The 23,964-nt window shown below is 40.4% G+C and overlaps 1 protein-coding gene across 2 annotated transcripts in view; it reads left to right on the plus strand.

The window, feature by feature from the left end:
• Window positions 1-23,964, plus strand: part of gas7b (growth arrest-specific 7b) — a 64,299-nt gene that overhangs the window by 29,011 nt on the left and 11,324 nt on the right. For both annotated transcript variants that reach the window (XR_014912997.1, XM_085415669.1), the window contains exons 3-9: window positions 2,700-2,777; window positions 4,149-4,237; window positions 5,750-5,803; window positions 9,859-9,948; window positions 13,097-13,212; window positions 13,430-13,504; window positions 20,634-20,712. Coding sequence is in view for 1 of the 2 variants with exons in the window: in XM_085415669.1 (XP_085271795.1) it covers window positions 2,700-2,777; window positions 4,149-4,237; window positions 5,750-5,803; window positions 9,859-9,948; window positions 13,097-13,212; window positions 13,430-13,504; window positions 20,634-20,712 (581 nt within the window). In the remaining variant the exon portion in view is untranslated. The remainder of the gene's footprint in view (window positions 1-2,699; window positions 2,778-4,148; window positions 4,238-5,749; window positions 5,804-9,858; window positions 9,949-13,096; window positions 13,213-13,429; window positions 13,505-20,633; window positions 20,713-23,964) is intronic.

Raw genomic sequence — 23,964 nt, forward strand, 5'->3', positions numbered from 1 at the left:
GAAATGAATGCTTTTATGATCCATAAATGAGCCCGTGCTGATGCAGCTTGGATCATTAGATGACTTCATTCTGTCATTGATTTCATGAATCTGCTTCATTAAGACCCACGTGAAACCTGAAAAGGGCGGATAGAAAAGCGAGTAAACTGCACTCTTTGGTCTCTGTTCTGTAATCCAGGCTGTCAAAGTAATTTAGGATGATTGACAGCTTTTTAGACTTCATCTCCTCTGTGACAAGGCAGGCTGATGAAAATCACTCCTGCTGCTGCATATGTATCACTGTATCTGTATGAACGAATGCAGCAAATGTTAAGACTGATGTGTGTAAAAAAAAAAAACAAAAACAAAACAACAAAAAAAAAAAAACAGGTTCATGGAAATGATCAGAGCCAGTTGCCTGGAAACTCAATCTGTCCCTCTCTGGGATTGAACATATAGTAAATATGTGGGCTTTCGCACCTTTTAATACAAATAAAAGTGCTATTTGGTTGGAAAAAATATTTACGGGCAATTCATGCTGAAAATGATTGTGATAGCCTTCGTTAATTTGTAAATCTAGTTTAAATCTGACTAAGAGGGATTTATGAAATTGTATTTTTAATGATGTTTTGAATGCTATTCCTCTGGCAATACATAGAATGACAATAACAAGCAATTTCCCTCTGCTAAGAAGGTTATACAATAATTTTCTGCTTTAATATCCCATTTTTCTTACTGTATCGATTTGTTTGTGACAGCCTAACAGAGAGGAATTGATACATTTATGGCCAGCGAGTGCCGGCGCTGCCCCGATGTTGTACATCAAACATGAAGGCACAGCCTCTCTCCATAAGCTCGCTGCCAGTTATCCCCTCCATGCGTGTCATTTGAGCTGATGGGCTTGGCTCAGTTGTCTCCTCTGCTGAGCAGCGCCAAATAGAGCAGGGCCGGCCTAAAAGACCCGAATGAAATGAGAGCTCTTTACATGTTTGTGCCTATTCTCTCTGTGATCATAGAAAATGGCTAATTGAGCCCAGCACTGTGGTCAGAATGGACATAAGGGAGTTCAAATGAAAGGGGTATCTTCTAGGATCTGCATTGGACTTGCTTTTACAATCTTCAATTGCCAGCAACTTTTCCAGCAGGAATGAAACGGGGATAGATGTTGGGAAAGTATCATCAGTACCTCTGAGAAGCTTCATTAATACTTTTTTTTTGCTTGGTTCAAAGCTTGAACCTTTTGTACAGGTACAGTTCAACCAGGAAAAGAGAACAGGTGGTTGATAAAAGACGTGTATATATATATATTTTTGTAGCAGCCAGAACAGATGTCATTAAAAAATAAAGGCTGGGTAGACCTTCAACTTCCACATGACTTCAAGTGGGAGTTCTTGCATTTCAGTTGGCCTGTGACACGTCTATAGCTCAAGTAAAGTTTACTCTGTGATGTTTCCATTATTAAGTGTATAGTACTTTTTCTAACTCTGCGATGCAAAAAATAACTAAACTTTCACCACTGGAAAGAGGACAGCGTTTCCTCAGTGGGTGTGTTGAAACACATTCTTGTGTTTGCTAGCTTTTGATATTTCTAATTTTCCAGAAAAACATGCTAGAACTGACAAAAGGCAAATATTTTATATTAATATGGCATACTATATTTCTACATATTTGTGTCTGCATGAACAGAGACAGTGGCTTAAATCTCTATAGTAAAATCTTGATATTTGGCAAACATCCTTCCACTTTGACTGCATTTGAGCTGGAAGCATCGCCGATAGAAACACTGTCCCTGTCCTTCCAGTGTGGTAAATGTTCATCTTGTCCAGTGCAACAGGTTGATCCAGGAGGTTTTGATGGAACAAGGTTTCTGTACAGCTGTAGCTGCCACGCAGCAGTCTCTGATTTTCTGTTGCTAAGTGATCCTGACTCTTAGAGGAATATGAATCAAACAGACTTCACTCTTGTCCAGTTTTTCTGGGTGTGATGAGAGGCAGAGCAGGTCAGAAGGTTGTTAGTTTGATCCTCGGTTCTTCCAGTCGGCATGTCTTAAATTTCTTTGGGCAAGATGCTGAACCCCATGTTGCCCTGACGTATCCGTCCAAAGAATCAAAGACGTATCCTTTCAGTTCTATTCTGAGCCTTCAAGACTCAGAATAAAAGAGGCGCATGAAGGTGAAGTCCATTTGAATACTGACAAAATAATGTCAGTAGTCAAAAAGTTATTAGTCTGACCTACAGACCTAGACCTATCTAGCTACATCTTAGCTACTAAAACAGTGACAGTTACATTTAACACATTTGCAAATGTTGTGGTCAAAATAGAAATTGACACACATTATCTCTTTGATTATAACAGGTCCTAGAACACTTGCACTGTTCCTGTGTTGTCAACAATGACTCTTTTTTTTTTTTTTTACTACTCGAGAATCAAAAGAGGCCTCACGTTAAAAATACGAACACTATAAATCAAAATTATAGCTGATACACGATGTAGAAGTGAAACAGAATAGATGCCCTCTGACTGCGGTCGAGATGTGGCTTTTTTTGAGTTTAACTGCTGACTACGACAAGAGCTAAGTTCCATCTGTGAATCACTTCTTCTTATGGTTTCCAAAGTTGTTTCCAAAGTTGTCAACAGAATAACAAAAGAATGTAGCAACTGGTGTTACTTTGTTAATGTCATTGTGTTCTTTTCTTCCCCTTCTCCCAAACACCAACAGAGACAACATGGGAGAGACCGTCGAGTGCACCGGGGACGCCAAAGAACTCCTTCCGACACAAGAACTCTCTGCCAGCAGGTACTGAATATTTATTTCTCCAACTCAGCCTCTTTTACTTCAACTTCCTCAAGTTATAATGCCACAGGGCTGTGAATTCTCTGAAGATTCCACAATGGCACAAAGCACCCACTCACATACACACCACACACAGTCACTTCCTGTAACTAACTTAATCTGGAGCCTCAACTAAAGAATTAAGGCCTGCAGTGTCCCTCTTTTGGCTCTGCTCCTAAAAGAAGACAGAAGGAAAGAAAGAAGCAGTAAGGTTTGTAAGTGGTAAAATACAGGAAGCGGGCTATGTTCATTCACTTTGGTTAGAAATTACTTTTCTTTTCTTGCCTTGTTAAATAAAAGAATGGAGAAAAGGTTGGCCATGTTGACTGTGTGAGTTACATTAGTGTTTAGTAAGTGGACGTTCGCTGATTCTTAGTAAAAGCCATTTAACGTCTCTTTTCAGTGGTTGGAATTGTTTGGATTGTGGTTGTTGTTGTTTTCACAGGCAATCCTGCATTTTCAAATGCACTATGACCAAGATTTTCAAAATAGGTGTAATTTTTTATTCAACATGATCCAAAATGAGCAACTGACCACATAAAATATTTACCGAGGTCAAAACAGAGAATAGTTTTCTCATATCTGCTGGCCTTCAGGTAAAATCCAGGTTTAAGACACTTCGATATTGGCTTCGTTCTTCTGACCCAGAAGCTACGTCCATGTTTTTCTTTAGGTTCTTAAACCAAATGATCAATTAAAATTTGTTAAGCTGTAAACATTCATACTATTAGAAAATCTGTTAGGTTAGCATAAATTGACATTTCCTGTAAATTGCATTTTAAACTAAATGAATACTTTTTAGATTTTCTTATGTATGAAAAAAATAAATAAGTCAACACACTAATGGATCATTAACAATAAAGCACAACTATTTTCTTTTTATCTAACAACATGAACAACGTTTAGCTGTAGGCTAAAATTGTTAGCTAATTAGCTGCTATAGCAGTATCCTCTTTCTGGCTAGCCACTGATCCATTGGCTTTGTTATTCTAAATCTCTATCTGAAAATATGTCAATTCAGTGATTTACTGTAAAACTGAGATTTTTACATATATAAACCTTTAAGACATTCCCATGTAACCTGGTGGTGGATTTACCTATACCACAAGCTAGTGTAATGTAGCTAACTGATTATGTGTGTTTGTTCCATTAAAGGCATTTTCAGACCACAAAGCAGAAATAAGTTCAGTTCAGTTGTGGTTTGGTTCAGCTCTTAAAGAGGAGGAGCAAACTCCCTTATGATAAGAATAAGTTTACATCTTATCCATAGAATCCTGAATGTCTTTCTTTCTGCCTGTCTTTATCTGTCCTGGTGTCTCTCATTTGTTTTTCCAGTGAATGGATTTCACTCAGGTGGTAGTCCCTTGCATCATGTGGAGCACTCACACAACAGTCTGGTTAGGAAGAGCAATACAGAGCCCCAGGTAAAGCTGTCTGATTTTATTATTTTTAGTCCTTGACTATATCACTGAAAGCATAGATGCAAAAGATGTGGATATTCAGCTGTCAAGGCTTGCTTGTTTGCTCCTTTCGAAGAAAGTCTGTCGCTGTTTTTTAAAGTTTTACTATCCCAAAGACTCAAAAGCGATGTGAGTCCCCCAAATTTAGCACAAAAGTTGTGAAATGTCACATGGAGTGAAATTAACTAAAATTAGTGGTGTTGGTGTCTTTCCAAGGTTTGAGAAAACTTGTCTCACTGCTGTTTCTTCGTGCTCTAAATCATCTTCCACCCTGCCAGGTTTTTCACAGGCATGACATTTAAACAGTCTGTTTGTCCTGCTGTATGCTCCCCGCCACATGTAGATAACTGCTTATTTTAAGAACAAGCGTACTATGACTCAGTTTTGTCTCATAGTGTATCAGTTTAGGACACATGAGGACAAGAAGTTGAGGTTAGAGCTCCACAGGTGCAGTACAACTAACCAAAGTACTTGGTAATGGCATTGGAGTGCAGAAGAGATAAATAACCCCTGTGAGGGTGGGACGAGGCTGTTTAGACGCTTTGATTAAGACTTAAAACAATTTCCCAGTAAACTGGTGCGGCTCTATCAGGACGTTATTGTGGATATAATAATAAATGACCCTGCTTCTGCTTCTCTGTTGCAAAATCATTGCTTTAGGTTAGTTTGTCTGCCAACACAACTCGATCCATATCCAGTGTTTAGAAACAATTAAAGATGTAATGATGTACAGCTATACTGATGATGCATGATGTCATGATCAGACCACCTCTCTCTTTCTCCGCTCGGTATTAATGGAGCAGCTGATGGCAGTTTGAGCACATTAATCCCTCCTACAGTATCTGCTCCCCTGATCATAATTAACCAGGCACTCAGGGTGCAGTTATACAGGATCCACCCACCAGTTTTTCACTCGCTGTCACCTCACTTCTCTCCTTTTCTGCATCGCAGACTCGTGTACACAAACCCGCTCATTCAAAAACTGCAAACACGCACATGATGCTAATGACTCAAGGTCCTGTTCCCTTTTCTATCTTTAATTATTTTGTGGGAAAAGAGGTGATAAACTCCCTATACTTTCCATCTAGCTTTACTGTTTAACACTTATTTATTTCACCCACTGCTGCTTCAGCCCAGAGCACTGGAAATGACTCTATTCTGAGCTTAAGTGTTGGAAATCACACACACATGCATCAACATTCACACAAAGAGAGAACGCAAGCCGTGCTTTGCTTTGCTCTGCAGAACTATCCTCCCTACTCTGCACAGCAACACACACACACACAAACACACATCCATACACACTAGCAGCAGCAGCACCAGGAGCACAGAGAGCGCCAGACAGACGCTAACAGCGCTCGTCTGGAAAACAACTGTGTTTGCGTGCATGTGCGGGTGGCGGTGTGTGTACGCCGAGCAGTCATGTCTGACACGGAGGATGGAGTTTTTGACGGAGCGTCCTTCTTCTCTCTGCAGTGCCCAGGATCGACGTCGCCCACGAGGAAACACAACAAGGAGACCACGGTCACGGTGAGTGGGGCAACTACTGGGAACTCTTAACTAACCATGAACTCACCCCAGAGCACTACAATAGTCCCAAAGGACCAGCAAGGAAGAACTTGAGTCTTTATTTCTGAACTTATTAGCTAAAAAAAAAAATATGTCTAATGCAGACGTCCCTCCTGGTGGACTTTTTATCCAACCTCATGATTTCTGCATCATTTAAAATACATCAGTGCATATACTAACTAACTAAACCTTAACTGCATTGTAGCTGTAAATGCTTTTCATTTTCTCTTCAGGCTTGCTTTGTTTGTTTGTTTGTTTTTTTTATCTGTCCGCTCCTGTGAGAATTGTTCGATGCTTATTTTCAGTTGCTAGTGTACAGATACACAGTGACATCATCCTGTTCAGCATCCAGATGATTTCTCCTCTGCTGTCAGGTCATTACTTCCTGTTTGGCCTCACACTAGGAAAATAGCAGACGTCCTGCTCCCAGGAGGTCATGGATTAAGCCCAGGCTTTTATTTTCTCAGGATATATATATGTGTATAAAAAAACATGCTTGAAATGTAAGGGGGAGGGGGCATTTCTTGGCTTCCATAGCAACCAGAGCGATGCTATTGATAAGCAGATAGTTATAAGAGGAAACAGGAGTGAGAAAAGGGAGGTGAGAACAGCAACAGTCGATATCAAATAGCTACTACTGATGCCGTCTGCTGACAGCGAAGTCTTGAAGAGGTCAGGTGACCTTCAGAAAAGTCACGCTTCTCTTCTTGCACAGGAGATACACACTTTGCAGTGGTAGAGACCTGTTGTTTATCTTTTTGAACATCACAGTGAGGATAAAAGGATGAATAAATTAAAAAAAGATGAAGCTAAATAAATAAGAAGTATTCTCATCACCAGACCAGTTTAGACTATAATACTATAAAACATGTTTCAGTAACAATATCAAATTTAGATTTAAGTTTTTAAGTGTATACTTTGAAACACTGTTTCATTTTCAGCCCTCAGGCTGATGGGGCATTGTTGTCAGGCGGGCAGGTGGGCGACGTTGATAAATGGCAGGATTGTCAACTTGATACCATAGGTGTATCTACTAAAAATCTCAGAGAAGTTCAAATCCCTGTCACCTCGGCCTCGAGGCCTCGGTTAGAGATCAAGATTTGATTGTAAATGCAATCAGTCGAAAAGGAAGATTGATTGATTGGTGAATCTACTAAGAGGCTGAAGCTGAGCTTTTATTTTTGTAAGACAAAAAGTCTTTATTTTAGCATAACAAGAACAATTTGTCCAAGATTGCTGGATTGTAAAAAATCAAAACAAAGCAGTGCACACTGATTGTAAGCCTTATCGCTGATACGGTAGTATTCAGTGACATGATAACACCAAACACCAACCAATCCAGCTAATGACATGTTGTAACTCTTGGCCTCCAAAAGAACGTACGTTAGAAAACTAACAGATTATTGTGCTAATTACTGGACATGCTGTAACTTGTTCACTTATATTAAAGCAGATAAACACATGGTCGTCCATGTGTGACGCAGCAGAGGGAAAGCCAGCAACAATGCTGACAGAGAATCCAAGCTGCGCACTAAACAGCCAGGCAGTGATGCAATCAACAGCTGGAATTTCCACAGGTTTTTTTTTTTGGTTTTTATCTTAACTTTACCGTCTGCAGCAACTTGAAAAACTGTGTTCTTGAACAGTTTCTGATGTATTTTGCCCCAAATCCTTTTAAGCTGTGAGCGCTGTGAGTATGACCTGACCATTCAACCAGTGAAATTTGCCCCCTTAATGATGCTGGCAACTTTTCCATCTTTGGCTTGTGGCGATTACTCGATTGGGATCCATTGATGGTTTCTTGTAAACGTAGTGGAGTTTTTAGAAGAACTTTAATCCTATGAACATGCTACAAGTGAATACTTATCTTTACACATTGTTACTAAACCACAATATTCAAAGAAAAGACACAGTTTGACATCTTCAATCGTTTCTAGAAAAGAAAGATTTATTAAATCTAAAATCGTACTTGTTATTAATCTCTGGCTCTCATCTACAACATGTCTGTTATCCTGTCTTCCTTCTCTCACCCCAACTGGTTGCCGCAGATGGCCCCGCCCCTCCCTGAGCCTGGTTCTGCCAGAGGTTTCTTCCTGTTAAAAGGGAGTTTTTCCTTCCCACTGTCGCCAAAGTGCTTGCTCATAGAGGGTCATATGATTGTTGGGTTTTTCTCTGTATCTATTATTGTAGCGTCTGGGTGCTGGTTTAGCTCAGTGCGTTGAGCAGCTGAGAGCGGACGGGTTCAAGTCTGGTCCACGTCCCTTTGCTGCATGTCTTCCCCTGCTTTCCTGTCCTTTCTTCACTGAGTCCATCAAATAAAGCTGAAAAAGGCCTTGAGGCGACTGTTGTTGTGATTTGGCGCTGTATAAATTGAACTGAATTAAAAGTCAATCTGAAAGTTTATGAACTAAGTAAAACTTTAACATTTTGGAGTTGAGGTTTTCACATGTTGCATCATATTTTTGGTAACTTCTAGCTTTAAGACAACACCTTCAGAATTCTATAATTAGGTGGAGCTATGTGTCTGCCATCACACTGCTTCAAAATGTGAAGAAATCCCAATCTGTGCCCACTGTGAGTGTTGAGCTCAGACTGGATATTGCTGGGAGGAGGGGCAAGTTGTTAGGGTCACCAAAGGTCAGGAGAGAAAGTGCTGGAAGCAGTGCCTCGTGTGTGTGTGTGTGTGTGTGTGTGTGTGTGTGTGTGTGTGTGTGCGTGTGCGTGTCTGAATTCAAACAAACTAAGCCTTTCATTGGATACTTAGTTGGAAGTCTCTTTGCCCTCATCTTCACCAAAGGAAAAGCAGGGGTCAGTTTAAAGCCCTGGTAGCTTTCAACCTCTGGACCTCCACAGCGATTAAATAGGAAGCCATTACTTCAAACAAATTATAAGCTTCATAAGCCAAGAAAAGGTTAAATTAGAGGCCCCTTTCTTCTAACTCATAGCATGTCAGACTATTGGCTCTGGAAAAGACATCAGCACAACCATATTTGTTGAATTCCCCTGAAAGGCGTGGCTTTGGTATTAGACCAGGGTGCCACTGAAGTTTGTTAAATAGCAACTGTGCATCATCGCTGCAGGCTGATTACCTCCTGAGGTTAATGGGAATGTGAGAGAAAGCTCCTGTTGTTTGCTCTGAAGTGAAAACTTGTGTCTTTATGTATGTCTTCACTGTGGAGACGTGTCTACTTTTTTCTGGGCTCTGTCTTTTCTGCTTCTTTTTCTTGTTGGCTTGACAGCAAATGAATCTGCAGAGCGAAGTGTAGATTTTCATGGCAAAGCAACGTTTTTGTTCTGCTAAACCTAGAAGCGATGAATTGTCAAAGCACCTCTGAGATCTGAGAATCTATTATACTATGTGAGTTCACTCCTGAAAGCGGTGAGGTTACCTGTGGTTGTCTGCTACCTTTCCACACTAGTGTAAAAGTTTGAAAAAAAACCCCAATAAGAGCAGAGAGTAGTAGAGCATCATCAGTTGTGTGCAGTCCCTCTGCTTATGAGTGCTTCACAGCGGGGAGACTTGAAGCCAACAAACTCAAGAACACTGCTGCTGACAATTTACACCGCCGCGATAATTAAAGGCAATTTTCCGGAATCCATCCCACTGATTGCTCTGAAACCAGAGTAGAGCAGAGAGTGTCGGGCTATAGAGCAGAACAATGTATCCTCAAAAAAGCTAAGAACCACAATGTCGCTGTGTTGACAATGCTGTCCCTGAGGACAGCGAGCGCTGAAAAAAAATAAACGAACAATGTCAGCTTGACTGTAAACGTTTGGGCTTTTTTCACATCGGCATCTTCTCATAGCTGCACGGATGAGAGAGGGTTGCCAGAGCAACAGAACACGCGCTACCTTGAATAGCAGTGCAAGTGTCTGTGTATGTGTGAGAGAGTGCACGTGCACGTGTGAACTGCCTGTCAACACAAGGAGCAATCACAGGTGTGTGAAATCAGTTATTCGTCATGATCCCATAAACTGCCCATTAAACTGCGCTTGCTCCCCCCTCTCTCCTGCAGATCAACTGTGTGACGTTCCCATCACCCGCCTGCATGCCCGAGCAACAGCTACTGAAACCCAGTGAATGGAGCTACTGTGACTACTTCTGGGTAAGTTTACCTGAGTAACTATTTTCTATAGATCAAGTCCAGAACCTACAAAAACATAATCTTTTCATGATTTTAGTTTTTATATAGAAAGATTTGCAGTTGACCATCCTTATGTGTCCATGTTATGAGAAACAACACTGGATCCTCTTCATCTTTCATCGTGATTTCATATTTATGTCATCCTGGCCCAACTGCACGCTGGGAATCAGTATTGGCTTTAATAACATCCAAGACACAGCGCAGCAGGGAAACACATTACATGTAACTGGCTGGAGCACAGTGAGGCCAGCTGGCCTCAGCTGCTCTTGTTTGGACATCTCCTTCCCCTGCAGTGTAATTTCTACCAGGTGCAGTTTGTGTGGTAACACACTGTAATCACAAACACAGGTGACAATGCAGTAGAAAGAAAGAGAGAGTGGAGAAAGTGGATGGGAGAGTCCAGGAACGTCTGGTTTTCTGTAAAATGTGCAGTTCCCAAAATTCAGGATTATCTGTTCTCTGAGTTCCGATGTCAGTTTGTCATGTATGGTGTAGCTCCCAGTCTACTGACTGCTTTCTGCAATTAAAGCTGTACGCACTGTCCAGTGTTTAAGTGATTTCTAACAGGCTTTAGAAGACGTTAAGAGACTTTAGACACAGTTTTAAATATAGCCTGTATATAAAAAAGGTACAACTCAGCACCACTTCATTGAAATAGCTACTGCAATATTATGCGTGGTCGTGTCCAACACTGAAGATGTAGTCCTGCTGTCGTGTTGACTGTCTAGCCATCGCAGTCTTAGCTAGCATCGTCTGCTTGCTGTCTAGCTCACTATCAAATGTCATTTTATTATGTCCTCCATTAAAACTCTAAAAAATTAAGAAACACAGTCCTAATCAGTGTTGGTCAAGTTACTTGAAAAAAGTAATCAGTTACTAATTACTGATTACTTCCCCAAAAAAGTAATCCCGTTACTTTACTGATTACTTATTTTCAAAAGTAATTAATTACTTAGTTATTTAGTTAGTTTTTAAAAACACGATTTACAACCTGAAGAGGTGATAAAGCGATAGATCTTTCAGCCCAATTCTACTTTTTCTACATAATCCATCATACAAAATGTAATCAAATGGAAAAGTCTCTTTTTTTTAACTTGTTTTATTAGTTTTAATCTTTTAATTTTATGCATCAAGCAAAAATTTAATTATATGCAACATTCTCTGACTTGAATAAATTAGTTTAACATTTAAACCTATTTTCTACACATTCCAGCACATAAAATAAAATATTTTTTGTGTTTACACTCAGTCTTTCAAATAGATGCAAGTAAAACACAGCAGAAAATAAATAAAGTCAAAGACTCAGCGGTCCTTTTGCTCTATTTTCACCTGTAAAGCAGGAGTTGGGTAGGCGGAGGTTTACCCTGGTGCAGGTGTGCCGCAGCGGTCAGTTGAAGAATCCGCGAGTTTCTATGTGAATTTCCCATTACGTCGTAGCTACTCGGTGCTTGCTTGGAAGTTTAGGGGGTTTTTTCGCTGTAAAAAGAAGTTTTCTTCCCACACACGATGGACACTAATGTTTTTGTCACTTTTTATAGAATCAAACTCAAAGTAAGGTCAGTACTTCTACGCTTTAAACGCTGCACGCTCATACTCTCTCCCGCACTCGATATATGATCCATTGTTGATCTGCACACAGCTGTTGTCACGAACGGCGCACTCGCTTACATCACTGTCATGAGACATTCTCGCAAAAAAATCACGGTTTCAGTAACACAGCGTTCCTACGTGAAAGTAAGTGTAATCTAATTACCGTTTTTGCAATAGTAATCCCTTACTTTACTCGTTACTGTAATCCGATTACTTTTTTCAAGTAACGCGTTACTGCCCATCTCTGGTCCTAATCAAGTGTTTTTAATCCAATATCAATTTAATTTTTAAAGCGCTCAATCTTTTAGTTCAGGTCGCTTCATACTGTAGGGTAAAGACCCTGCAATAATACAGAGAATACCCCAACAGTCAGACGAATCCTCATGAGAAAGCACTTGGCAACAGTATTCTAGGGTTTTACTGTTGGGGTAGTCACCGAAGACAACTTCAAACCTCAAAAGGTTCATGTCAATCGAAAAAACAGGATGAATGGATGGATTGGTCATCCCATGGATGCTGGGCATCGGAAATATTTATGTACTGTATCTGCTAAGGTAAGCGTGCCAGCGCACTTTTAGAAGCATGTTACATGTCGTCCCTCTCTACATTTTTACTCATGTCGTTGTAACCAATGATTAAAAAAAACACGACTTGCATTTTAAGGTGCTATTTGCTGCAGTAAGTGAGTTGCTCACCCCAAGACGAGATAGCATACAGTGGATATGTGACATTAGAGCAACATAGTACATCTGGAGGAAGTGAAACCAAGATAGGAAGCTGAAAGCTGTTAAAATACTCTCTGCTAAAAAACCTGGTGCTTGGAAGGTAATATCCAACTAGTTTAGGAAACACATGTCCAGCAGCTGTTTGCAGAAAACAGCTGGTGCGAGCTCTGATAAAGCATTGTAGCAACAGCAATGCCATCGATATGGTAACGAAACTGGTGGTTGGAGACAAAAGTATAATCAGAATTCTTGTGACTGTGTGCAATGAATTAGAAGACGGTTAGCAAATCCGACTGCTCAGAGTGATACAGCAGTAATAAAAGTAAGTCATGATATTCATCATGCATATAATGATCATATTAATCATGCATATAATGATCATATTCATCATAATATTACATTGTTGTTTTGATGGTCACTGCAACTATTTGCAACTGGTTGCCAATCACCAACAACTCATTTTACTAAGTCGCAAGACGGCTTTTTGCTCTGATGTGACAGAGCCATGAATAAGTGAGCAGAAAGAAGCTAAAATGTCTTTTGAAGGTGAAATTTTTCACAGAAAGATTGAAGAATGAGGACGATGGTGGCAGAATAGCGCTAATCAAAAAGGGTTCTACAGTTTTCAGTGAAGCCACCTGATTCAGTTTCCTCTGGTGTCATCTCTTTGAGGGAGCGTGCAGCATGTTTATTTTACTTAGCAACTTTGTTGAGGTCTAATGTTCACGTGTGTGTTGCTAAGCGTTTGTTTATTCACTGCATTTCTCGTGTGTTCGCCTTGTTTATCTCGTTAGGCTGATAAGAAGGATCCCCAGGGCAACGGCTGCATTACAGGATTTGAGGTTTTGCTGCAGAAACAGCTGAAGGGGAAACAGATGCAGAAAGAGATGGCCGAGTTCATTCGAGAACGGTATCTGCTACGTTCACTTTTTTAATGTTTCATTTTGTTCACACTTTGTCCTCGGGTTACTGTGACAACCATACAATTGTCATTAAAAACAAACCATTTCTCCTTTTTTCATGCTTGCTCTTTCATGTACATCAGTGCATTGCACAATAAAGGAAATGAACATGGAAACATTGTTGCGTACATGCCGTGTGGTAATCACCCTCTACTTCCTTCTCAGGATAAAGATAGAAGAGGAGTACGCTAAGAATCTCTCCAAGCTCTCACAGATCCCTCTAGCAAGCCAGGAAGAAGGGTGAGTGGCTGTGAAGAAGAAAGACACACAACCTGCCCTCATCACAGAGCGCCCTGTCACACATGGGTGCATGGATCAGTATATAAAAAAAAAAAGCCGCATGTCAACATTTGAAAAGCACTGTGCCAGGCTTCTCACTTTGAAGCTGCTTTAGAGTTGTGCAGGTTGTAAGTACCGCGTTTTAGGCTCCTTCCTTAACAGTGTATTCTGTAATTGTATTGCACAATAGAGGGTACATCTCTTTAAGATATTTCAGCTTTAAACATTAGAGCTGGTTTAAATTAAGTAATTTACAATGACAGTGAACTTTGCTGATAATTTATCCCCTACATATATTACATGTAGGATACAATAAACATAAAGTTATTCCAGGTTTAGGTAACAAGCTTATACATCTACTTACTCTTAGCTCATGTGCTACGTGTCTGATCAGGTAAGACTGTCACATCAAAATTGCAGAGTGTTTAAAACTATACAAATGTGAATTTTATTTCTTAGGAATCAACTTGTCCCTTATAATTATTTTCACCTATTTTATACTTTTGTACTCAGTTTCCACAATCGAGCTTTAAAGTCTGCCATGAGTGATATTGCTAGGTGTAAATTGACGCTAATGCCGAATTAGTCGGCCAATTAGACAATCCAGCAGACAGCTCCTCAGTAGGGTTGCCAACCGTCCCTTAAAATACGGAATCGTCCCGTATTTCGAAACAAAAGTACACGTCCCGTATTGAGCTAATAAGGGACGCACTTTGTCCCGTAATACAGTGAGAATCAAAAGTAGTCTATAACTTTTAATGGAATTAACGCTTTGTTTGAAAACATAATTCCCAGCCCCTCTCCTGCTTTGTGACCAATGAGCTGACAGCACACTTACGAGTATGACAATTCAGATTACCGCTCATCTCATTGGTCAAGGAAAGGTCGCTTACGGAGAAAATACCGGAAGACAACAGATGACCACAACAAGAAGCATGGCCAACAGGGAAACAAACGCCGACTCTGCGGTGCAAGTCTCGGATGACAGTAAACCTAAAGCTGGGCAAACACTGTGCGATTTTTTCAGTCACGTTATTCAGCTCCTGCTCAAACTGCACGATTGACTCGCAGGGGTTAGAAGTTCGTATGTCACGATGTACTCTCACACTATACCGCCCGATGCTCTGATGCGACCTGAGTGCTCACACTGTGCCTCCATAACATGAAGGTTATAACAGAAAATCTGTCGCTCGCTCTCTCTGTCTCTCACTCACACAGACACACCACCATCAACTTTGCTAAATTGCTAATGAAAAACATTGATCGGGCAGCTGTGATTGAGCAGCAGTGTAGATCCAACTATTTTCACGGTTGTTGTGTCGTGATAATTTCTGAGGCCACATCGAAAAGGCTCGGATGAGCTTTCCAAAGTTCTACAAGTTGTACCTCCATCGCTTGTGTCCAGATCACACGCTGCACTGCCGTGTTGCAGCGTCTTTTTCGCCGACATTTGTGTTTGCGCGTGAGCAGTGTGACAAACTGCGGTGACACCCTCCCGACCAAGCGATTGATGATCGGGAGCTGGTCGTGAGGTGTTAATCGCGTCTCGTTACCCCACGTATACTACACGATACACGACGCACGATGAAGGCCAAAATCGGGCCGATCGCCAAAACGGTCGCACGACTCAAAAATCGGCTCAAAATGGGCCAAAAATCGCACAGTGTAAGCCCAGCATTACACTCACACAGACACACACACCACCATCAACTTTGCTAAATTGCTAATGAAAAACATTGATCGGGCAGCTGTGACTGAGCAGCAATGTAAATCCAACTATTTTCACGGTTGTGTGCCTCCATCGCTTGTGTCCAGATCACACGCTGCACAGCCGTGCTGCTCCATCTTTTACACCAACGTTTACGTGTTTGCGCGCGAGCAGTGTGAGCGGCTGTGGTGAGACCCTCACGAGCGATTGATGATCGGGAGTTGGTCGTGAGGTGTTAATCACTTCTCGTTACCCCACGTATACTACACGAGGCACGATGAAGGCCAAAATCGGTCCGATCACTCAAAAATCGGCTCAAAATGGGCCTAAAACCGCACAGTGTGAGCCCAGCATTAGAGCAGCAATGTTTGTTCAGAGAAAGGGAAAAATGGGAAAAGGAAAACACCTGGCTGGAAAAAGTTAATATGGGCATGTGCAGTGAATATCAGTGCTATGTGGCCAGAAGTGTGATAATATAATTTATTTTGTGTAATAAACAACTGCAAGGATAGATGATTACAACAAATAGATGACTAATACATAAAAGTAATACATAGATGAATAATGATGATGAGTTAAGATGCGTAATCATGGGAACAAGCGGGTTTACAAACAGGAGCAGCTGATTAGCATTAGAAAAGCTGAAATAATACCTCAACTGAAGCCAATTGTACTAAATGCACTAAATGTGCACTGTTACAAGAATGTTTTTCTTTCTATTGTTTTCTATTATTTTAAGTTAAGCAGGACAAAGTTCTTTTAAAGAAAGATTTACTTATATTCTCAAAAGTTAAGCATGACAGGCTTCTGTTTAAGAAGGAGACCTGTTTTATTGTGTTAATGTTGTCATTTTGAGCTAAAAATAAATGGCTAAATGATCATTTGTTTCACATGTGTTCATATCACAAAGAATACACATCTACTTAAATCAAATTCAAGTCAAATGGTTAAAAAAATAATTTCACACACAAAAAAAGAGCTAGAAAATTCACCACACTGGGAAGGGTGAAGACAACTGGGTCGCCCGGCCCTGGCCACGAGGTGTCCCTTATTTATTTTTCAGGGAGTTGGCAACCCTACTCCTCAGTGAGCAAGCCAATCGCGCGAGACATCCCGATGTGAGCTGGAGTCTGGAGGCCCTGTCAGTGAATCTGTGGCCATCCTGTAAAACCACTGCATGCTTTGATCTCCATCCTGCAACACATTCCAGCTATTAAAAGAAAGCACAGGAGAGGAGACACAGACGCATGCGAAGAGAGGGGGTGTGTTAGGAGATTGAAGGGGAGAGGGGAGGGGAAGGTGTGAAGCCCTGCTGGGGGAAAGAGAGTTTCCAGCCACTCCTCTTTTATCCTGTTTGACAACACACAGGATATCATGCTGAGGTGAGAGCAGCTCTTTGTCTGATTCACCGAGGGCACACAGGAACATGTATGTGAATCTCTTAACCTCAGCCTTTAATAGAAGCTCAGGGGTTAACGCAAGTTAAACTGCTGATTATTTGATGTTCACACTATCTAAATACGGATGAAGCACAATTTTTATTACAAATTATGATACATGTGGCCATGATGAAAGATTGTAGTGGCAATATAGGGCAGCAGAATCCTCAGCTAATAAAAAACTAATCACACAAACAAGGAATTTGTTGTGTTGCAAAAAGACAGTGGTGCAGAGAAAGACTATAAATTATACTTTTACTTTATACAAATACTTAGGAATAATTAGCATTGCAGCTAATTCATAAAATTATCCTAAAATATAATGTTAAATAATTAAATGATACCTAAATTAACCACTATTTTACAGTTCATGTATTGGTTTTTTTACGTTTGATTTGGTTTTTAGGCATTAAAACTAAGCAGAACTGCTCTTCTAAGATGGTTTACAATAACTTGCAGTTTCCTACTTTGCCAGTGATGTAACTTTGATTTTTTGTAACTTTTCTTGCCTAATCTCAGTGTAAGTCGTTCATGTGGTGCAACTACAGTATAAAACAAGTCTTTGGCTTGAAAACAACGTGGAAGTGCCTCTAACTTGGATTCCTATTAATGGCCACCAGATGGCGAGACATCTGGTTCCTAAAAGACTTCCAGTCCTACAGAATTCTGGGAGAAAATGGCCCGCAGACTTGAAAACTTTATGATGTCAGTCACTCATTTTGAGTCGTACTGAATAAAGCATTGTTCATGTTGCTAATTTCAGTCATTCAAGGTTTCAGAAAAGAAGATTACACAAGAAACACTCAGTGTCTTATGACTTGTGACTGACAGTGAGTGTGATCTTTTTTGTTTGTTAGATCTGGTTTGAAAACACCAAGATGATGATGCCAAAAAATGCTTGAGGCTTCAAAACAGGAATTTAAACAGGAACTTTAATAATTCATAAAAAGTTTTATTTAGAAAAAAAGTGACTTTAAAACTTGCTGGCAGAATACCTGTACAAGAGTTATGTCTTTCTTTAAATATTACGGGCTAAAACAAATCACTCAGATTAATACATGAATGTGTGTTGTTGCTGATTTGGTTGCTAATGTTAGCTACCATTAGCTAGCTAACATTCTAGCTAACTTTCAGATTCTTCTAGACTTGAGCTAGCATATTTTGAATTCAGCAAAAATAACATAGGCTGAAAAATATTGGACACTTTATTTGACATTATTATCATTTCTATCAGACAAAGAAAGAAGGCAAACTGTACACGGATGTAAGGGGGGTTCAGCTACACTTACCCTCCCTTTCAGTGTTTACATGCATATAAGATAACCCCTCTTCATGCTAGGATGGTAACAGAGTGGGATGGAATTGTCCCATATAGAATCCAGATTATGCCAGCCAGCTCAGTCTGCCCACACCCACAAAAGTGCAACACAATGCTTTCATTATGCCGTCCCTAAGGCTGGCTCTGTTGTCACACAGGACAATCACTGTTTTGTTGGTTGGTTCCTACCATCCGACCAGCCGCAGCCCAGAACCAGCCATCTATTTATTCCTGAATTTGCCATTTGTTTGGTGGGGATGTGAGGCATGTGACCATTTTTTTTATAGTTACCAATACTGTACTATGCTGAATGAGGAAGTGCATGGCAAGAGATTCATTTTCCCTGAGATGCAGCATTTTGTTGCCAAGTGACTGTCACTTGGGAATGCAAGATTGCAGGCACATGGCACATATAAGTTATTGAGTGTGAAGAATGTTTGAAGTGGTGCAGTTTTTCCAGTTTGGAATCATAATATCCAGATTCCTCTTAGTTCAAGGTTTGTCTTTCATCTGATGTCTTTTTAAGGTGGAAAGATACTGCATCTGTATGAGCTGTTAATCTGGTCTATATTGAGCAAAGAATAATAAAATAGCCTTCTTGTGTGTAGAAAAGGAGTGTTTTCAAGCTTATTTTTCTACCCACAAACCAAAAAATTGATTTATTAGGTGAAAAAGTTGTATTTCAATTCAATCATTTAAGTCAGTTTTTAAGCACGCATGCCAAACATTTGATGGTTCTAGATTTTTGAATGTGAGAATTTTCTGCTTTACTTAAACTCGTGTTACACTCAGCTGAACATTAGAATAGAATAGAATAGAATAGAATAGCCCTTTATTGTTATTGTATATGTACCACGAAATAAGGATTTTATGACTTGAGCAAAATATAAATAAATAAATATCTTCAGCGCATTGGTCAGACCTCAAGGATATACAGATTACATTTCAGTGAGTACCACTGAATGTAAACAGAAGTGTTGCTTATTTATAGGAAGATTCTGTCGGTGGTGCTGTTTTCTTTGTTCAGCCATGGTGGCTGACTCTTTTAATGCTGACATCTATCTTCATTTCAGCCATACCTTTGTTACTGAGGCATCAAACATAAACACATCTGCTTTCAGTCTTTAAAGACAACGATGTCACTGTTATGACAAAAGGGTCAATTTCTGTAGTTCCCAATGTAAAGTGTGTGTGAACTCCGATAGTTAAGGTTAGACTTTTCAGAAGACACTGACACATTCACACAATTTCACACAGGCAAATCGACTTGTTAAAACCAATGAGTGTAGAAAACAGTCGTGGGTTAACACATGCTGTTTTTATGTGCCAGTGACTGCTCAATTTAGATGTATGTCTCCCCTTTCATTTAGATAGAAGCTTTAAAATAGCTCTCCAAATAAGGCCCTAGAGATATTACCAAGATGGTTGTCGAGTTGCATGACTTGTGTCTAGCAGGACTTTTCGAGAACTTTAAAAGCAGGAAACTGAAATGTTGTCTTGAGTCAAGGGGTTGGTGTGTATCGTGGCCTAGGTGTCACAGGGTGAGAGGCTGGGTATAACCTGGACACACTAGAATCAACAATTAAGCCAACACCCGGTGGTGCATCAGTTTTTTATGCCATTAATTTTTTATGATGATATTAGCTATCTGTCAGGCAAATCATTTCATAATTAAAAAAGCAAAGAAGAGGTGGGAGAAACAAGAATGAACTTATTAAGCATTTAATAGGCACAAACCTTCACCTGAAGAAAGGTGCACAGCTTATTCCGCAACCTGATTGGACGACACTGATGATTTGGTGTAACTGTTATAGAAATCATGCTTGCTGATTGCCGTTAGGCAGCTTTTGTTGTATCTAAGCTTTAAAATGATCTCTATGATTTGAAAAGCTCGCAATGGTTTAGATGGCGTCGATCTGGAGGTACCCGAATTTGCTCCGACAGTGTTTGGAATGTTCTGGATGTCAGTGTGAGGGAATTCCACAGGTCTTCCACTCAGAGCGGCGCTTTGAAGTGACCCGCTGACCCGCGAAGACCTCCAGTCCTGGACTTAAAGCCGTGTGTCTGTGACTGTCTGCCTAAGCAAGTGATTGTTTTACAGTCTTCATGATCTTGTTGCCATAAACCATTCTGTCTAAGAATGCAAACATATATCTGCACTATTAAAAAGACAAGTTGCGTGTGAAGATAATGTAATGTGCATCATCTCGTCTTCAAAACAAGCCTTCTGAGTTTTACTGCCCCCAGCTGTGTTGAGAAAGCTGCACTCGAAGCTGAGAGAATAAGTGGAGCCATATCTCATGTCCCATACATCCTAATCATCTGTTGAACTGGCGGTGGACCTCAGCTCAGCTCTGTAGATTTACCGGTTACTTGTGCTTCTGTGAACTTTTGCACTGACTACTCATGAGCCTCAACTCTGTGTGTGTGTGTGTGTGTGTGCGTGCGTGCGTGCGTGCGTGCGTGCGTGGGGGATTCATCCTGCTCCCTCGGCTCCGTCTTACCCCCCCATTTTCTCTGACAGCTTCCATGCCCACCCTATGAGTCTTTATAAAAGTGTGTGTGGTCTTTTATTGTGTAATATATTAACCACTCACACTCTCCCTCCTTCTTATCTGCTCTCAGTACTCTGGGGGAGGCTTGGGCCCAGCTGAAGAAGAGCCTGGCAGACGAAGCTGAAGTTCACCTTAAGTTCTCCTCGAAGGTAATTCATCAAACTCTGTCGGATCCGGTTAATAAGATATGAAACCAAATATTAACTAAACAGATTTTTCATAGTATTCTGACTGCCTGATTATTTGCCATGCCTGTCTATCTCTTAAAGCACAAAAGGGCATACAATAGATGCAGACAGGAAAAGCTTAGCAACAATGTGGCAACCAGAGACCACGGAATGTCTCAATAACAGGCAAAACTACCAGTGGCAACATGAAGTGGGTGGATACCAATAAACACAAAGCTAGCATCGCTATATTATACAAGATATGTCCAGTGTTTGTTTTGTTTACAAAATGCTGAATGGATTCCTCCCCCGCACACCACAGACATAGTTTAGACCAAACCAGAACTGGCTTTAAGAGGCAACATTGTTTTCTTTGGCCAGATTACATTCACAACAACAGCTTAAAGTTAGTCGTGGTAAAAAAGAAAGAAAGGACACCCTCTGTCACTTTAGGAAATACCTAACCTGGTTTTAGCAGGTCTTAAAATTAGATTATATGCAAAGTGAGATTAACATGACATATTGCACCGTGCCATTATTTATTTAAGACAAACTGAGAAAATGGAACATGGAAGTACATGGTGACAACATATTTTGACTTTTACACTGATATAAAAGTGAATACATGCACAAAATGAGGGTGCTGTTTCTTGTTTTATTTGTGTTTCTCTTATCAGAATGATTAAAACAAACTAACAGTTAGTGCCTTCCACTCTGGACAGGAATCAGTTTGTCTCTGCTATTCAATTCAACTTTATTTATACAGCGCCAGATCACAACAGTCGCCCCAAGGCTCTTTATATTGTAAGGTAGACCCTAGAATAATACATACAGAGAAAAATCCAACAATCATGTGACCCCCTATGAGCAAGCACCTTGCCGATAGTGGGAAGGAAAAACTCCCTTTTAACAGGAAGAAACCTCCGGCAGAACCAGGCTCAGGGAGCCATCTGTCGCGACCAGTTGAGGAGAGAGAAGGAAGACAGGATATTCTGATTGAATGCGACCTAGCTTTATAATACGTTATTTGCGTTGCATCACATTTGTAAAAAAACACAACATTTTTACAGTTTTCATTCATTTGAGATCGCACGTTTATGAGAATGCACAAACAAAGGTCTAAATGAAGATTTCTTCACTTTTTGTTTTGTTTTTTTAACCGACTTTGTTTAGCCAAAGTTCAGTTCGCTTCTTCAGTCTGATGCATTAACAACCAGCCACTCAGTTTATCCACAGCTGTTTGGAAACTACAGAGTACTGGTGTGAACACTTCTGCTGAGCTTTCTGTTAAAGCCCATCAATTCCTCTTTTCCCCAGGCTCCTGCTTTTTTAAAAGTGGGTCATTTAAACCTACACTGAAAATAGGTTTAGCTTAGATAAAAGCCATAAGATGTGATCTAACCCAGTTAACTTTTTAATGTAACCTTCAGGGACCCTGAACAGTGATAAATGTGACTGTGGCCCTGTGATTTGAACAAAGAGACTTCCTGCATCTCCCTGTGAGCGTCTCTTATTCATAGAGCCAAGGCTCTTATTTCACCTTACAGTTACTGAATAAACTGGGGGATGTTTTATCAGGTGGACTAATGTTTCCAGTTGTTTAACCTCTTTAAGCCTTATGATGAAGAGGTCACACTATATTTTATTGGCTGATCACTCCGGACGGTCGCTGCTGCTTGGTTTTACAGTACGTCCATATTGGCTGCGGGTACTGCAGCCTACAGCACATGTGACTCACTAGGCAGACAGACTGCCTTCTAATGCAGTGACATAGAGTAAAGGGCTTCCTGATGGCTCTGTGGGCTGAAGCACATGTGTGTGACACGGAGGCTTTGACTCAACATTTTATTTATTGATTTATTTTAAAAATAATTTTTAATCGCGATTTCTCCACAAGCAGAAAGACTGCGGGAACCGGTAGCAGATGATTTACGAGCGAGGCATCTTCTGTCTTAAGAACTCAGTAATGCTTTCAAAGTCTTCAAGGGGCCAGCTAGCGCTCTTCATTTTCAGATCGTTTTCGATGTTTGATGTCGAAGGAAAGAGGGGAAGACAAAAGACAGAGGCCAGGATTCCAGCTGGAGTGATGGAGGAAATGGAATCGGTGATGTTATCCTCCAGGGATGCACAGATGTGCGGCACTTTTCCAGGTTCTTGGAGGAGAAGGAAGGGTTTAAGTGGAAATGAATTTTGAATGACGGTGTGATTGCAGGAAGGAGCTGCACATCTCATTCATCACTGACAGCTGGGACAGGACACCACATTGCATATTACCAGTGACGGGCTTGCTGCTGGCATTCAAAAATAATATGGCCTTGTCAGAAACTTGGATCTGGAAGATGTGCTGTTAACTTTAAAAGCCACTTTACCAATAAAGGATCAAGCAAAAAGAGAAGCAAATGAATGATAACAACTGAGATTCTGGTTTTTGCTTGGCTCCTTCATATCAAAGCATTTGTGATCTAAAATAGCTCAGTGTCAGAAGATGATGACATGATATATGGAATGCAACCAGAGCGAATGGAGCTAATTAAGGTTCTGGATAATTAAATCTGATAAACAGAGAGGTGATTAAAGGGTGTCCCTTTGTGATTAATCACTAGCATTACTGTAATCTAAACTCTATAAACCTGAGTTGCTCTTGAAGAAGAAGTCATTTTATTGAAACTTCTCTTAATGTGCATTAACAGTCGCTGTATTTGTTGTTCAGTGCATGAATCTGCCTGACACATTTGTTTTCCCTTTCAGCTACCAGAATTCTGAAACCAATCAAAGTACCACATGGTTTTGAGTAGTGAACACTATAAGTCACGAAGTGCTAAATGAGACCAAACTTGGCTCTATTTTGTATCAGTGTCAGGACATACAATGGACCTGAGTGGCTTAATGACTTTTCTATGCGTTATTTTGTAAATACGGTCATGTTAAAAAAAAAGGACATGTAAAAACAACCTCAAATGACTGACAACAAATGACATATTACACTATCCTTATTCATTTAACAGCAACTAAGTATAAATGCAGAAGCAGATGGTGTGAAATATTAAGTGCATCATGTGATTTGGTAGCTTGTAGAAGCATTTGTACCTGTAATAAAGTGAAGTAAGCTTTTTCTGTTTGACTTTATGAGTCTCTCACATCATTGTGGAGGAACTTTAGCCCACTCTTATTTGAAACGTTGCTTTAGCTTATTGAGGTTTGTGGGAATTTGCTGGGATGTCCACTCCCGGGAGA

This window comes from Rhamphochromis longiceps, linkage group LG8 (assembly GCF_057381845.1).
Source record: "Rhamphochromis longiceps isolate RC_006_pf linkage group LG8, R_longiceps_female_GT1.1, whole genome shotgun sequence".
Taxonomy (NCBI): Eukaryota; Metazoa; Chordata; class Actinopteri; order Cichliformes; family Cichlidae; genus Rhamphochromis; species Rhamphochromis longiceps.